Below are 17,490 nucleotides of genomic sequence, written 5' to 3'. Positions count from 1 at the left end.
TTTTTCATTAAAATTACTTATTCCAAATAAACATAAAAAAAAAATGCAAAAGAAAACAATTTTAGCGACAAGCAAGTTAAAAAAAAATATTGATAGAAAATAAATAAATAAATGAAACATAGATGATATCTAATTGCAACATTTATTTACATAATATTTTATTATTTATTATGTATAACAGCAAGTATTACGTTTAACCTGTCGTTATATGATATTTATTTTACTTGTGTTTTAGAACAATAATATCTTGGTCTTAGGGATATAATTTGCTTTTAAAACTCTCTTTGTACAATATATATAATGAACTTGGAAAATGCATTATTTGTGCATCATTATCCAGAAATTAGACACAAATTGTGAAATACAAAGAACTGAAATCAAACAAGAGGAAATCATGATTAAAATGTGAAAAATTTTCATAATTTCATTTTGTGTATTGCCTGATCTAACGATTATTATAATGTTTATGTATATTGATGGAAGATTAAAGAAAATTAATACAATCTTGAGTGTTCACCCTTTTCAATGATTGTATATTCTGGCGCGTGTAATTGTAAAGTCTGACGCGTGTACACAGTTGAAGGTGTTAATTGGATGTTAATGTAGCAATAAAACAAGAGACATGCGCCTCATTAATCTCATTTGATGTTCCACTCTATATTTATCTCCATTCGTTTATTCATAATTTTACTTTGCTGAAAACATATACATACACATTCTTTATATTTAATAGAAAAAACACAATCCCTTTCTCCCTTACAAATGTTTAATTTCTTCATCTATCAATATAATATAAAAAAAATATAAATTTATTTCTGCCCGTATATTAAAAAAAAAAATGTTTTCTTATCCGTTATCGCTAAATAGTCTTCTAGTCGCTTCTTGTCGCTCAACTTATTCTTCTTGACGCTTCTTGTCGCTTCTTTTCGCTTCTTAACGCTTCGTGTTGCTAATTAGTGAGACCCGATTAAAACAACTGGTACAATCTTTTTTTGTTCTGTTTTAGGTAGTGTTGCATTATATTTAGCAATATCAGGGGACCAGATTTCACTGATGGCGACGTCGAAGGGTGCAAATACGTATAATCGACAAAACTGGGAAGATTCTGTATGTTTTAAATACTATTTCACTGCATATTATCTTTACATGTGACGAGCAGTCTCTATGGAAAAGTTTATCTATTCACAACTTAGTTTATTTTAGCACATTATCCAGGAATGAAAAAAAATGAATAGCAAAAATTATCCAGAAAAGTTTATAATTTTCTGAAACAGAAAATGCTTTAACAATCTAATTATCTACTTCCTGTCATCCCTTAAAACTTTTTCAGATTTGTCTGTGAGAGTAAAATTTGTTGTTTAAATATGGCCATATACATTTGTAGGTGATAAAATAAAATTGAGAATAATTTTTTGTGTCAAAGAGACAACAGCCCGATCATAGAACAGACTAGTCCAAAGAATTATGACGTATTGAAAGGCTATTATATTTTTTTTCTTTGACGCCTTAATAGTTCAAATAATTATGACGTCTTGAAAGGCTATTATATTTTTTTCTTTGACGCCTTGAAGTAAGGCGGCAAAGAAAAAAATTATAATAGCCTTTCAAGACGTCATAATTATTTGGACTATCGAAGTGAGGCGTCAAAGAAAAAAATTATAATAGCCTTTCAAGACATCATAATTATTTGGACTAAGAACAGACAACAGCAGAAGGTCACCAATAGGTCTTCAATGCAGTGAGAAACTCTCACACATGAAGACCTGCTTCAGCTGACCCCTAAACAAATATCTAAACTAGTTCAGTGAAAATGGACATCACACTAAACTCTGAATTATACACAAGAAACTAAAATTAAAAATCATACAAATCTAACTAAGGCCAGAGGCTCCTTACTTGGGACAGGCGCATAAATGTGACGGGGTTAAACATGTTTCTTGAGATTTCAACCCTCCCCTAAACCTCTAGCCAATGTAGAAAAGTAAACGCTTTACAATATGCACAGTAAAATTCAGTTCAAGAAAAGTCTTGAGTCAGATGTTCGAATACATGTAGGTATCAAAGGAGACAAAGCAAAATGACAATGATACTTAAATTAACAAAAGACTACTGGTAGTTAGGCCAACAAAAAATATATGTCTGTTTCCTGCTGCCAAGTCAAATAAATCAGGGTCAGTAGGTCGGGATTTTTTTTTTTTTTTTTTTAATTCTTGCACTCCCTGTCAGATTTGCAGTCGGTTAATTGTCATGTTTAGTTAGGGTCTTTTACCCCAAAATGATTTAATCTCTTTAAAGAAGCTTGAATTGAATAATCCTCGCAGTTCTGACATTTTTTAAACCCTATTTGTAGCACATTTCTGCTGGGAGCAGCCATTTTGATTGTTTGGACATACTCATAGTAAGACATTGATCTAGATAGGAGCGGAAACGATTTTTTCTCAGAATTGAATAAAAAGATCTAGGGTCGGGGGGTTTGAGTCAGGGTCGGTCGGGAAACAGGAAACAGACATATATTTTTTTTGGCCTTACTGACATGCCAGTTCCAGACCTCAATTAAACTGATTCAAAGATTACTTGTATGTCTTTGTTGAATTCAAGACCATCTCAATGTCATTTCTATCAAAAGACGGTACAATGTAGTTAGTTACATTAATTAATACAATGTTTCTTATAGAGAAATGAACAACCAGAAATGTATTCGATAAATGTTATGTAGATTAAATGATTAACATTTCATATATAAAATTTAATACAATATATTTTATTCACAGGAATTCCCAATCCTTTGTCAGACATGTCTTGGTGATAACCCATACATAAGAATGGTAAGTCAAGTAATATTATACTTATAGAATTCCCAATCCTATGTACATGTCAAACATGTCTTGGTGATAACCCATACATAAGAATGGTAAGTCATGTAAGTCAAGTAATATTATACTTATAGAATTCCCAATCCATTTGCCAGACATGTCTTGGTGATAACCTATACATTGTACACAAGAATGGTGAGTCAAGTAATATTATACTTATAGAATTCCCAATCCTATGTCAGACATGTCTTGGTGATAACCCATACATAAGAATGGTGAGTCAAGTAATATTATACTTAGAATTCCCAATCCTATGTCAGACATGTCTTGGTGATAACCCATACATAAGAATGGTGAGTCAAGTAATATTATACTTATAGAATTCCCAATCCTATGTCAGACATGTCTTGGTGATAACCCATACATAAGAATGGTGAGTCAAGAAATATTATACTTATAGAATTCCCAATCCTATGTCAGACATGTCATGGTGATAACCCTTACATAAGAATGGTGAGTCGAGAAATATTATACTTATAGAATTCCCAATCCTTTGTCAGACATGTCTTGGTGATAACCCATACATAAGAATGGTAAGTCAGGTAATATTATACTTATAGAAACTTTTCTCCCTTCATTGGAAAAAAATGAACTGATGAGTGTGTTTTAATGACATTGACTTTCTTTAAAGCCCTCACATGGTAACTTTAGGCATTTTAAAAAGTGAGGTTTGAGTTGCTCAATTATTAGTTTTCTGTCTTTTTTATGAAGACTTGATGTTTCATTTCTGTTTTCTGGTGATGAAATCAATGATGTCAGTCATTTTTTACACAATTTTTAACTGCCCCTCAATATATAGTATCATCTTATTCTTCTGGCAAAAAAATGTATAAACTGCATTCCATCTCATTCTTATTTACAGATGAAAGAAAAGTATGGAAAGGAATGTAAGATTTGTGTCCGACCCTTCACAGTTTTCAGGTGGTGTCCCGGAGCAAGGATGAGATACAAGAAGACTGAAGTTTGTCAGACATGTTCAAAAATTAAAAATATTTGTCAGACCTGTCTGCTTGATTTAGAATATGGTAAATATAATAATGGTCATTTAACTCACAGGCCCAGTGTTCACCCCTCAGGGCCTTTAAGCACTGTGGTACCCTGGTGCTATATTTTCTAACCTGATGTTATTTGAGATGATTTTATAATAGAATGCATAGGGGCCATATTTTGGGAAAACAGTGCCATGTTGATTTCCATAGTGCTTTCTGAAGGTTCTGGGGAGAACACTGAAGCCTATGTCTCAATATTTTAAACATCTTATGTTTACTAGTAGGGTAAAAATGTTGGAATCCACCTGTGTAACAAGTAGGTTTTACACTGGGTCAACAAAAGTCCTTAAATTTCATGAAAATTCCATTCATGTTCAGGGAAAACATCTTTACTAGTTTTGCAAATGTTCAAAATTGTATTGTTTGAACATATAACTTTTTTCACAATTGAATCATTTAAAAGGATTTCTTAATGAGTTGTTAGTTTATTTCAACTGTTTCCTAAACAAAACATTGGTCTGATACATCAGAATTCGTCCAAATAATCTAAGTTTGACACAGTCTTTGTTGAGAATGTAAAAAGTAGCATAAATTAGTTTTTTGTTGACAGGTTTATGAAAAACATAGTTAATATTAGTTTGTTGTTTACAGGTTTACCAGTGCAGGTTAGAGATGCAGCATTGAAGATACAGGACAACATGCCTAAATCTGATGTCAACAAGGAATTTTATACACAGAATATGGAGGACAAAGTATGTTAATGTCACAGAAATTTTTTTTCTACATGCATAATGACTAGTAAAATTGAACATTTTTATGCCCCCAAGTGTATGTCTGAACGTACATATGTCGCAAAACTTAGTTCTGTTCTCTAACTTGAGTTTGCATCAACCATATCTTATGAAACTTAAACACAATGTTTAATACCACAAAACACAGATCAAATTTGAATTTAGGTGGCGTCGCTTTAAATGTTCTATAGTTATGCCCCTTTGACTTTGTAAATTTGAAAAATTGTTAAATTTTAGTTTCCATTCTCTGACTTATTTTGCCTCAACCAAATGTTATGAAACTTAGACAAATTGCTTTTTAGCACAAAATACAGATCAAGTAGAATTTTGGTGGCAACACTTTAATCATTATTGAGTTACATGTATGTGCCTTTATAAATAGAAAAATTGCAAAAAATTAAGTTTCTGTTCTGTAACTAAACTTTGTCCCAACCAAACATTATGAGACCTATACACAATACTTATAACCCCAAAACTCAGATCAAGTACAAATTTGGGTACCCTTCTTTTATCGTTCTTGAGTTATGTTCCTTTATAATGTTGAATGCAAGTAGGGGCATCATCTGTGTCCATGGGGACACATTCTCCATTTATTTATTTAACCTTAGAATAAGTTGATTTTATTTGTTTCAATTGAATATTTTAAAGTACATGTAGACAGATGGTGGTCCCTTAAATTGTTAATGATGTTTGTTGCAAAGACATAATTCTGAGTTAACAGTTTAAAAGTCAAACCTTCTATTTATGAAACAGTGGTATAAATAATAATAAAAAAACAACTAAAAAATGGGCAACCTTTTGTACATGTAGGTGTTACAGACATGTGAATGGTTAAACATAAAATTAAATTTTTGATGAGAATGATCTTGTTCCTTTTCAGATGGCACAAGATGGTTTAAATTCATCAAGTGCTTTAGGTAAAGCAATGGCTCCAAGTGATATGTTGTTAAAGTTAGCTAGAACTACACCCTATTACAAGAGAAACAGACCACATATTTGTTCATTCTGGGTCAAAGGTGAATGTAAAAGAGGAGAAGAATGCCCATACAGGTTTGTATTTTCAGTACTTTTTAAAGATCATAATCTAAGTTTTGTAGCATTCTTATTGAAAAGTTTGACACACCACTAAGTGACCGCTTAGACTTGGAATTTTCTTAGAATTATGAAGAAAAATAAATATTAAAAGCTGTGATATTGGAATTATCAGTAGATCAAATGTTTCAGACTTTCATTCTGTTAAGGTAAATAAATGGCTCCCCTTTTAGGGATACCCATGTCCCTCTTTCCTACATACATACGGAAATTGGCTTTCATTCTGAAACTTGAGTTTGCCTCAACCAAATATATAAAAATTATGCACAAAAAGCAGCATAATGCTAATTATCACAAAACACAGATGAATTTTGAATTTAGGTGGCATCACTTTTACTGTTCTAGAGTTTTTACCCTTTAGTAGGCTTTACAAATGAAAAAAATGTCTAAAAAAGATTTCAGTTCGCTAACTTCAGTTTGCCTAGATACTAAATGTTATGAAACTTATGCTCAATACTAATTATCTCAAATCTCAGATCAATTTCAAATTTGGGTGGCATTACTTTTACAGTTGTTGAGTTATATCCCTTTCTAATGTTTTATGCAAGTTAATACCAAAAGTCAATAGAACATCATTATATGTCAGAAGGGGCCTCAGTGCCCGAGTGGTCTTAAGTAGATACTACTGAAATCACTAGTCTATCAATAACGAGGTTGTGAGTTTGAATTCCGATCCTACGAATTGACTAGGATTGTCAGTTTTCCTATCAAAGGCTGTGGGTTTCTTCATGCAATACAGCTTCCTCCACCAATCAAAACTGGTCGCCATGAAATAGACACAAAGTGGCATTAAAACACCAAAGATCCAATATATGTCAGACACAATATTTTATAGCAAGGGAATCTGTCATGTTGTAAGTTTTATAAACAACATTTAAATCAACACTGAAATGTATATAATTTCTGTTTACAGATATACAACAAACCAACAAACTCTCATGATCTATTTGCTGATCAGAACATAAAAGATAGATTTTATATTTGTTTATTTTACAGACATGACAAACCAACAGACGTTGAAGATCAACTTGCTGATCAGAACATAAAAGAAAGATTTTATATTTGTTTATTTTACAGACAAACCAAACTAACAAATACTGATGACCCACTTGCTGATCAGATCATAAAAGATAGATTTTATATTTGTTTATTTTTACAGACATGACAAACCAACAGACCCTGATGATCCACTTGCTGATCAGAACATTAAAGATAGATTTTATGGAATGAATGACCCAGTGGCAGAAAAGTTAATGAGACGATACAGTGACATGCCTAAATTGACCCCTCCAGATGATAAAACTATTACTACATTATATGTAGGCAATCTAGGAGAAAAGATAGAGGAGTCAGAATTAAAGTAAGATTATCTTTCAGTTTATTGTATATACTTAAAAAATGTGTTGCAAATATCTCTTCAGTAGCATGTAACTTTAGTGTTGTTATCTGGTAGTTTCTGTATTAGCCCTGTTATAGATTCAAGGTTAGCTGTATTGAACTCTAGACTTGAGAAGACGAGGGCTTATACAGCTGATTAAGAAGCTATAACAGAGCCAATACAGAAACAGCCAGTTCACAATACTTTTATTAATTGATTTTTATTTTGATAAGAATAATAATGACCTTGAAGAAGATACCAAATTTCATATGTGAACTTTGTCTTTTTGTTTTCAAAATGGATTTTTTGTCAACATTGTCAAAAGTAATTTCTGATTTCTTGTCCAATAACTTAATCTTCTGTTATCAAAATTCATTTAATCTAGCGAATATAAAGAAACTGGAAAGAATAAATCAGACAGTTTAACTATTTTTCTCTTGTATTGTCTGCCTTCTGATTATTGATCAACAGAAATTTAAAAAACAGTGAAAATACACGAAAGTCATACTTGAAAAGTCTGTGAAACATTTCCATTTCAAGACATTTCAATACACTGAACCCATGGAACCATGTGAACATCTTTTTAACATTAAGTATAATATTAAGTTAAAAATATGATACAAATGTATTTATGCATAACAATACGTCCAAAGATTAGTATACAGCTTAGCCCATGGGTCAATGCATCTTTTTCTGTATTGGCCCTGTTGTGGTGATAAGCAATATTTACTCCTTATTAATATTGACAGGGCAACATCATCAGTATTGCACTTACTGATTTATCCGTATTTGGACAAATTTTTTCATATCATTTGATAAATGGTATTACAAATATTGTATTCATACATTCATTGAAAATTGAAAAAATTATGTCAAATAATGCAGCTTTCTCATAATTTGTTAAAAAAGAAAGAATAATCTAAAGAACTTTGTTAGGGTTCACCAGAAGGTGCAATATTTTTAAGACAGTTTTTTTTAATTTTTTCTGTTTAGGATATAAAACTAAGAAATTTGTTATGGAATCTTTACTGCCAATAATAAGAAGACATGTTAAATTGTTTTATCAATAGAGTGAAAAGTAATTTGAGATAAAATAATACTTGATGCATTTTTTGCAGAGACCAATTCTACCAGTTTGGTGAGATTAGATCTGTCAATATTGTCACCAAACAACAATGTGCATTTGTACAGTTTACAACAAGGGCAGCCGCTGAAACAGCTGCAGAAAAATCATTTAACAAACTGATACTTGGAGGCAGAAGGCTGACAATAAAATGGGGAAAATCTCAGGCTCAACAAGGAGCTCCGGTGAAGAAAGATGGCGAGGAAGATGAAGCAGAGCTAGAACCTGTCCCAGGACTTCCAGGAGGTTGGTATTCATTCAGATATTGCTGCTAAAATTAAAATTAAGTTCATCAAGGAGATGTACTATGTATTATTATTCAGTGTTCTCCCTGGGGCATTTTAGCTTCTTGGTAATGTGATGCTATATTTCTGAAAGTGATGCTATCTGAATCGATTTTCTTATGGATGTGATGCTATAATTTTTAGAAACATAATGGTGTTTCAAATTTCTTTTTTTTTACCAGGATGCTATATGAAATATCTGGGGAGAACACTGTGTATCTTATATTAATTAAGGAGTTTTACAATGTTTTAAAGAGTATAAGGAGTTAAATTGAAACTTTTCCCACTCAGTAAAACGAAGTCCTCATAACAGAAAGAAAATCATTAAAAATAAAAATAAATACATTAATGTATTAAAAATCATCCCTTTTTTTTAACAATAGTTTCACTGGTTGCATTGATTTCAGCAAATACTTCTGTTAATTTGATTTGTGCAATATTTGATATCCCTCAGGTGATTTCTTTTTAGAATTTTGGAATACAGAATACAAATCTCATATTAAACACTTAGAGCTTGAAGCATTTATGTTTATTGTTAATCTACAAATGTACCTGGTTGATGTGAAACTTATTTGATATTTTTTTTGTCTACTGAATTCTAAACTGTGGATTCATAAAAATTAGTACTGTAGGATTACAATATTTGTATATTTTGCTTCTTACAGCAGAACAATGAATTTAATAGTACAACCAATTATTTGCTTATACTACAGAATTTTTATTTAATATTGTATTATTTCTATTTCCAGCTTTACCCTTGCCTCCAGAGGAGATTGTCCACAATAACAATTTCTTTAATTTAAATGGACCTCCACCCATGATGATGCCTCCTGTGCCACCACGGCTACCAGGGGCTCCTAGAGGGCCACCACCTAACTTTGTACCATTCACATTTTTCAGGGGACCACCACCTCCAGGTTAGTTGGACATTTATTTGTCATACAAAAATATGGTGCTTATAATAGAATTTTTTTTTTTTTAATATTGTCTCCTGCAAGACAAAAGGGCTATACACTTAGAGAAAAAAATCTGTAATTTCTAACCCAGGTCATTTCGGAAGACTTACATTTATGTTTTAACTATAAATAAATTTGCTAAACTTTTCTCTGTGTAATTTTATATTGAGTACTCTTTATTGCATAAAAACATGGTAATTGTAAATATTAGACGTGGTATGATTGCCAATTAATGTCAGTAAACGTTTACATTTGTTTGTAACAATTTACATTTATCAGTGACAATTTATATGTTAGTAACAAGTTACATTTGTCCATAACAATTAACATTTGTCAGTAACAATTTACATTTGTCAGTAACAATTTACATTTGTCAGTAACAATTTACATTTGTTAGTAACAAGTTACATGTACATTTGTCCATAACAACTAACATTTGTCAGAAACATTTTCTTTTTATCAGTTATACTTTGCAGTTTTCAGTAACATATATATGAATAACTGTCTGTAACAATTTTCATTTTTAAGAAACAATTTACAATTATCAGATTTGATCAACATAAATAGTATGTGTATTCTTTCTTTCTAGGAATGAGACTTCCTCCACCTCCTCCTGGTATGATGCCAATGAGACCTCCCCTACATCATCAACAGCAGCAGCAACAACAACAGCATCAGAGGCACCAGTTACCTGTCCACTATCCATCACAAGATCCTACAAGAATGGGAGCAGTACCAGTTCAGAAAAACTGATATCCTGTCTGATTCAGAGTGAAGATTGGAACTTGTCAATTCAGAATTGTCATGTTATTTTGAATATTGAAGATAACAGTTGTTTTTAAAATCATTGTGTAATAAAAGAAATATCTGAATGTAAAATAGATTGTTTATTGTCATTCATTATTGCCTCACTCCCTGTCTTGGTGGACAAGCAAAGGGTAAGTCATGGTCTTTTGTGATTTCAGTTTAGTTTTTGTCTAGCCTGCAACTTTAGTTAATATCATAAACTATAAGCAATAGGTCTGCTTCATTTGGTGTATGGAACGATTGTAAGGTGTACATGTCCAAACTAGCAGGTGTCCTCTGACCTTGAACTCATTTTCATGGGTCAGTGGTTATAGTAAAGTTTTTGTTGTTTTTTTTCTTTTCTAATACTGTATGAAATAGGCCAACTATTTTTGGTGTATGAAAACATTTTATAAAGTACATGTTAGTCTAGATGCAAGAAGTAGGTCAAAGTATGATCTTCAAGATGGAGCCTTGGCTCACACTGAACAGAAAGCTATAAAGGCCCTCAAAATTGACCATCCAATCAGGAAAACCATTTATAAAAAAAACATAGAATGAGAAGCACTTATAAACCAGATCAAGAAACTGGTATGTTTTATTTGACCTTGACCACATTTTAATGGTTCATTCCTAAATGTGAAATTTTTGTATTTTGATCTGTTTTTCCAATACTATTAGCAATAGGTCAACTATATTTGGTGTATGGAATGATTGTAAGGTGTATATGTTTTTTTGGCAATTATCATCTGACCCTAACCTCATTCTCCACATTTTTCAAATTTAAGTTTTCCAAGGTTTAGTTTGTTTCTTAGATACTAAATGTATATGCAAAAGGTGAACTATATTTAAAACACCTGTAATGGTTGTAAGGTGTACATGTCTCTGGCAGCATTCGTTTGACCTTGGCTTCATTTGCATGGTTCATTGATCAATGATAAGTTTTCTTAATTTAGGTTGTTTCTTCAATGTGAATTAGGTCAACTATATTTAAAGCATATTTGGTGAATAGGATGATTGTAAGGTGTGCATATATTTCCAACTTGGTTTATCTCACCTTTACCTCATTTTCTTTGATGATGTTAAATTGATGTGATATTTGTAGTAAAGCTTTATATTTAGGACTATCAACATAATATCAATGAAAAGTACAGTAGCCAGACTTCTAAGCGTGAGCACTCTGGTTTGTTAAGAAAAGTACTTAACCCATTGTGACAATTTATGTAAAAATAAAGTGAGTGTTTGATTGGTAATGAGAAAGTCGATAGGAAGAGGATGTGAACTAATATATACAGGTACGGATTCTAAGTATGAACACTAAACAATACAGCAAATCAAACCAGAAAAGACAAATTGTGAAACAAACCAAAAGAGATAACACTTAATACAAACAAATTAATGGCTGACAGCACCAAAATCAATCACTGAAGTTCAAGGACCTGACATAGGACTTGATATATAGAATCAGGTGGGGGTTAAATCCGTGTTTGTGAGTGCCCACCTCCCTTAAGCTTACTTGGCACAGAGTTGAATGAAAACCAGCTGGAAAAAGGATATATTGACCCTCTCATACATTTCCATTTCAAGAATGATACCTATTCAAACTCCTCTACATAGAAGTTATACTTTGTATAAATAGTTGACTATATTTGGTATGTATTAAAATATGCTTCAACATTTTAACTAGCCATGGCATATTGAACCCATTACTTGGCACCTCGAAATCAAATGAACTATATTTCAATTCCTTTACATACAAATAATACCCATATAAGCACTTGGCATGTATATTACACATGCTGGAATAAGTTATCAAAGGTACCAGGATTATAATTTAATACGCCAGACGCGCGTTTCGTCTACATAAGACTCACCAGTGACGCTCAAAACAAAATAGATATAAGCCAAACAATTACATAGTTGAAGAGCATTGAGGATCCAAAATTCCCAAAGTTGTGCCAGATACGGCTTAGGTAAACTATTCCTGGGATAAGAAAATCCTTAGTTTTTCGAAAAATTCAAAGTTTTGTTACAGGAAATTTATAAAAATGACTCCATAATTGATATTCATGTCAACATCGAAGTGCTGTCTACTGGTCTTGTGAGACCCTCGGGGACGAAAAGATAGTTGAATTTTTTTACCTAGCCATGGTATTTTTACCCCCTTGCCATAGTTAATTAAACCCTTACTTGGGACCTCCAATTCAAGATAAACGCAATTCCAATGGCTTCAATAGTTTCAACACTTCAGTAAGTTGTTGGTATGCATTAAACATTCTGGATTAGATGTTTGCCAAATTTTACTTAGACATGGTATTTTGAACCCCTCATATACAATCCTAATTTCGATAATTATAGCTATTCTAACTCTTTTTCATAGTAATAATACTCCCAATAAATAGTTGGTATGTATTAAACATGCTTATAAAGATGTTTGGAAAATTTTACTTACCCATGATGTAGTGAACCCCTACTATACACTGATGCACCTTCAATTTCAGAAAAAATATAGCTCTATTATTAAAGAGATTTTGATCTTATAAATACACAGTAGCGTTTAAATTTCCGTATGACAACAATTGGGACAATTTCAAATTTTCTTGTCTTTACTTTAACAGTAAAATAAAGCTTGTTTAAATCACGTACACGACCAATCTATAATGAGTGCTAGTAGTGCTTTTGTTGTAACTTCTGCACATTGGATCTGTCATATTTCCTCACTCATTTATAACATGATTGACGCTTGACGTCATTATATATTTTTGTTAAAAAAGTATTGTAATTGTACGAATGAATAAGCGAAAATATTGAAGCTTCTCGCAAATTTTGCGATTATAGTTCACATGCATCCATAACATGTTGATCTTTTATCAGTACTATCCCAGTTGATAACCATCGTATGATGATTGACAAATCAGTATCTATTTGACCTCAGTCAAGTGTTTAACAAGTTTGTAAGCTGATGTCTGTTAATTATCATTGAAAGAAGTATTGGTAATTACTACGCCGTGACATTATAAGTGAAGGATTGGCCAATACTGTAAACACTTGAGCACCAAACATGTAAAAAGTTTAATACTGAAATGATCTTAAAGATATAAGCTATTGTGATTAGGGAACTTTATCAGTTGTCAACAAAAGTAGTAAATAAATAAAGACATACCCAGCTTACACTCTAGCTGATAAACTCACTTACAAATATCAACAAGAACGTTTGACCAAGTTAAGTCATTTTAATAAGGTTACGAACCCATTTTCAGAAAATTGTGGTATTTTCACGTATTGAAATCGACAGCCCTTTTGAGATTATATAACTACAGAAATGGGTATTCATTTGTAGTATTTTAAAAATAAAACACACGGTTCCAAGTCGGGAACCTATTAAATGGTTATTTTCAAATTCATTTTTGTTGTTGTCCCCCCGGCCCTTTCCCCCGTTTTTCTCTGTTCCTTTTTGGGAGATTTTGGGATGTTAGTATATGGCTCATCGATTTATCGATTGGTCGCCATTTTCACCAAAATAAAATGTTAGTCTTGAAAAGGTAAATTGTGTCAACATCTTTAGTAATAAAAAATAAAATTCGGTTATATCAAAATTACAACCTACCGGTTCTATCGGTTTTAAATAATGTTATGACTTTACAACACAAATTTCCCGTTGCGAATCTCTCCATGAGCAAGAATTAACAGTATTTTACATAGAGATAGTGAGTTATTTTGAAATCCGTGGGACTGAGCTTTCCAAGAACTAAATACGATAGATCTTAGTACATCTTACACATTATTTTTGTTATCTTAAATTCCTATGTACATACATGAGCTTTGTAAAAAATCCTTCGGAATAATTGGTCCGTGGATTAGCTTTAACATAACATGTTACATCGGTGTATATACTAGGGGACATTTAGCACTATGAATATGTTTTGTCTGCAACTCTACAAAAAAAATAAAGATTCCAAGTTCATTGATAAAACTAAGACACACCAAATTGAATAAAAGCACACTATGAAAATTCAACATGTAATGTTTTTGTAAGTTACAAGCGAAAAAAATAATAAAAAAAATCAACAAACTTTTGTAGGTTGCTAGTATGCCACTATCAGTGTCTTCTTTTCACAATGAAGAAAAAGCCAAAATGTGTGTTCTTCGCTAGAAGTAGCTTATTTGTACATTATTTCTCCATGTTTCATCAATAATAGAAAAAAAACATAAACAGGGACGGACTTTTATGCAAGTGGACAGTGATGGAAGAAAAAAATCAAATGACAATGATAACACTACTTCTTATTTTATTTTTCATATTTGATCGTCAAATTCAATGTTTTCCTCGAATTAATGATCAATTAGCAAAGTTTTCCCAGTCTTTCAAAACATTGGTGGGTTTTCAATTTTCAGAAAACCACATAATGATAGATTTAATAACCTTATATTCTCATACTATCACAACTGAAAAGATGATTTATAAATATAAAGATGAATTGGTTTTATCAATATATTTATATAATATTTATTTGAATGATCTGTATGATAACTAGTGCATATATAATACTATCAACATCCACCCTCTGATTAAAATAGACATACATGGTCATAATCGTAAACTGACAGTAACATTAAGACAGTAGTTTGTGATGGATTACCTAACGTGTCTTTTTATTTTGTTTTCTTCTCTGTCTATGGTAAGATATATACCGATGTAACTTAATAGCAGACTAAATTTAAGTAATATTAGTTTATAATTTGCTTATGGTTAGTGCTGATTTATTTCATTTGTCAGTGTTAGCTGAGTATGTTCGCGAGTTCTGTGCATCTCAATAATTTGTTGCAATAACAATATGAATATAAGTTGAAATAGTAATCAGTTTACAATAAATGAATATTTCTTTCCATTCTTAACTTTATTTGTGAAAATGAGTCTGACATACATCATGATAGCTTTGATTTATTAGCTTGGTTTGATTTTTGAGGCTTTTCCTAAATGTTAATGACAAGTTTTATTCAATGTATACGGAGCGCAATTTAATATATTTTTTTCTGTCAAAATAAATGCATGTTTATCGAGTGCAATCTACATTTGTAGGTTAAAGATATGATACAAACCTAATCTGTCCATATGAATTTTAATAAAATGTTGAAAATTTGATTGCGAATATATATATATATATATGTTACAGTAAATAGGTGAAATTAGGAATTACACGTAATTACTAATCATTTCAGTAAATACCTGTAATTACTAGCCAATTTAGTAATTACATGTATTTACTAGTTGTTTCAGTGATTACTGGTAATCACTGATTTTTTTGGTCATTTTTACAGCTATTTACTAACTTGATGTTTTTGTTTTAAAATTAAAAACATAATTCAAGATACCAAATAAGAAAGTAAAGGGGTAGGGATTTTAAGGGAGCTTACTTAAGGATGTAGAAATATAAGGCACATCAAAAGTGCATACTCTTTAGTGTTTGTGAATTGAAAATGAAAAATGGTTGCATTATAGGTTTTGAAACTCCGTAAATATATGCATGCAAGACAATGATATCAATCCAAAATTGATTTTCATAATTTTGTTAAACTAAAATCTCCATCATGCACTGTGGTTTAAAACTTTAAAAAAACTTTCTCCAAATATCCTGGATTTCTACCAAACTTGGACAGAAGCTTATTGTTTATGATCATAAGATAATATCCAAAATTAAAGTTTGTAAAAAAAATGTTTTTTTATATATTACTTATAAATGGCCTATTTTTTTCCCTAGTTAACATTACATACACTCTGCAGTTAAAGTTTTTAAAACATAAGATTTTTTAAACCGTCCTGGATTTTTACCCGATTTTGACAGAAGCTTCTTACAGTACTAGTCAAAAGATAGTATTTAGAGGAACATTTTAAAAATTTCACTCAATTTTGTTGAGTACGCAATTAACAGCAAAAGTAGGCAAACCTATTTGTTCTGCAAAACGGTGATCGGATGATAACTAGTTCAGATAACAACTGTATCAACTGCCACCCTATGATCACAATAAATATGTAAATGGTCCAACTCGTTCACTGATATTGTGACATAAGTTAGAAATGGATTACATTACGTACATTTATATTTTCTTTTCTTCTCTGTCTATAGTAAGATATATATATCGGATAAAATTTTGATAATAAACTAAATTGAAGTTGTATGAAACAAGGATTCTACAGGAAATATTAGTTTATAATTGACCTGTGGGTAATGTTGATTAAACGGTAATTTGCTATGCGGAGTTTGGAGTTCAATGCTTCTTTGTTGCTATGCAAATAATGATTTCAGATTTAAAAATGTAGGTAACTTATTAAAAATTAAAAAAAATATATGAAATATGAATAACCTACATCATGATAGTTTTGATACATTCGCTGGTTTTTCTCTTTGATGCTTTTCTGAACAGTTAAGGATAAGTTTTATTCAATGTATACGGAGGGCTGTACAATATAACATGTCTGTGAAAATTATGAATTTTTACTTGGGACTACTACACTAGCAATTCATATATTAGTCCTAAATGTTTACCAAGTGTAATCTACATTTGATTGTTTAATGAACCTGTAGTTGAAGTCTTATTGAAATGTTGATGTTTCACTACTGTGCGTGAGGTGTCCTTCTGCTGGTCTAAATGAATACTTTCTTTTCTTTGAACTTGCCTCAATCTATAATATTGTGTCTTATCATATTATCTTGCTTCTTGTAGGCTCTGTGTCAACAACATATATTTAAAAAAAAAACAACAACTATGGAGTAGAATTACAGATTTTTCGATTTATATCTTGGCTACATCTTGAAATCTACAACGATGATCTTTAACGACTAAACTTTGCTGCAGAAGTGTTAATTAGAATGTTCCATTATAAACAATATATTTACATGTGGCAAGATTCAGGTAGCGCTCGTATGTAGTATACACAAACTTCCCAGTTGATATGATAATTATTCTTCCATTGCTTGAGTTTCTATCATGATCCAGTGAAGTCTTACAAGTTAGCTATTAAAACAACGGATCAACATGGTATAATAAAAAAATATATAAACTAACAGTATTTTAAAAAAAAATTAGTACCCTATATAACACAAGTTTCACTTATGGCTACGGATATATTTCGCTTGTCGTAGCCTTCCTTATACAAATATCAAGGCTGTTTTCGCTATATTGAAAGAAATTATCGTGAACGAATACCTAATGGTGGTC

At 31.3% G+C, this 17,490-nt stretch overlaps 1 protein-coding gene across 1 annotated transcript; it reads left to right on the top strand.

Moving 5' to 3' along the window:
• The first annotated feature begins 1,053 nt into the window (after positions 1-1,053).
• Positions 1,054-10,367, top strand: LOC134724699 (pre-mRNA-splicing factor RBM22-like). The gene is made up of 9 exons (XM_063587874.1): positions 1,054-1,107; positions 2,772-2,825; positions 3,736-3,898; positions 4,514-4,614; positions 5,534-5,703; positions 6,905-7,105; positions 8,242-8,492; positions 9,280-9,447; positions 10,076-10,367. The coding sequence occupies exons 1-9, from the start codon at positions 1,054-1,056 to the stop codon at positions 10,237-10,239; spliced, it is 1,326 nt and encodes a 441-aa protein (XP_063443944.1). The 3' UTR covers positions 10,240-10,367.
• Positions 10,368-17,490: the final 7,123 nt, after the last annotated feature.

The sequence above is a fragment of the Mytilus trossulus genome, chromosome 7 (genome assembly GCF_036588685.1).
Source record: "Mytilus trossulus isolate FHL-02 chromosome 7, PNRI_Mtr1.1.1.hap1, whole genome shotgun sequence".
Lineage (NCBI taxonomy): Eukaryota > Metazoa > Mollusca > Bivalvia > Mytilida > Mytilidae > Mytilus > Mytilus trossulus.
This window is presented reverse-complemented; position numbering and strand designations above follow the sequence as displayed.

Coding starts and splice junctions, on each gene's coding strand:
- LOC134724699 (XM_063587874.1), top strand. CDS start 1,054: ATGGCGACGTCGAAGGGTGCAAATACGTATAATCGACAAAACTGGGAA. Junction 5,704..6,904: donor GGAGAAGAATGCCCATACAG/GTTTGTATTTTC, acceptor TTATTTTTACAG/ACATGACAAACCAACAGACC. Junction 7,106..8,241: donor ATAGAGGAGTCAGAATTAAA/GTAAGATTATCT, acceptor CATTTTTTGCAG/AGACCAATTCTACCAGTTTG.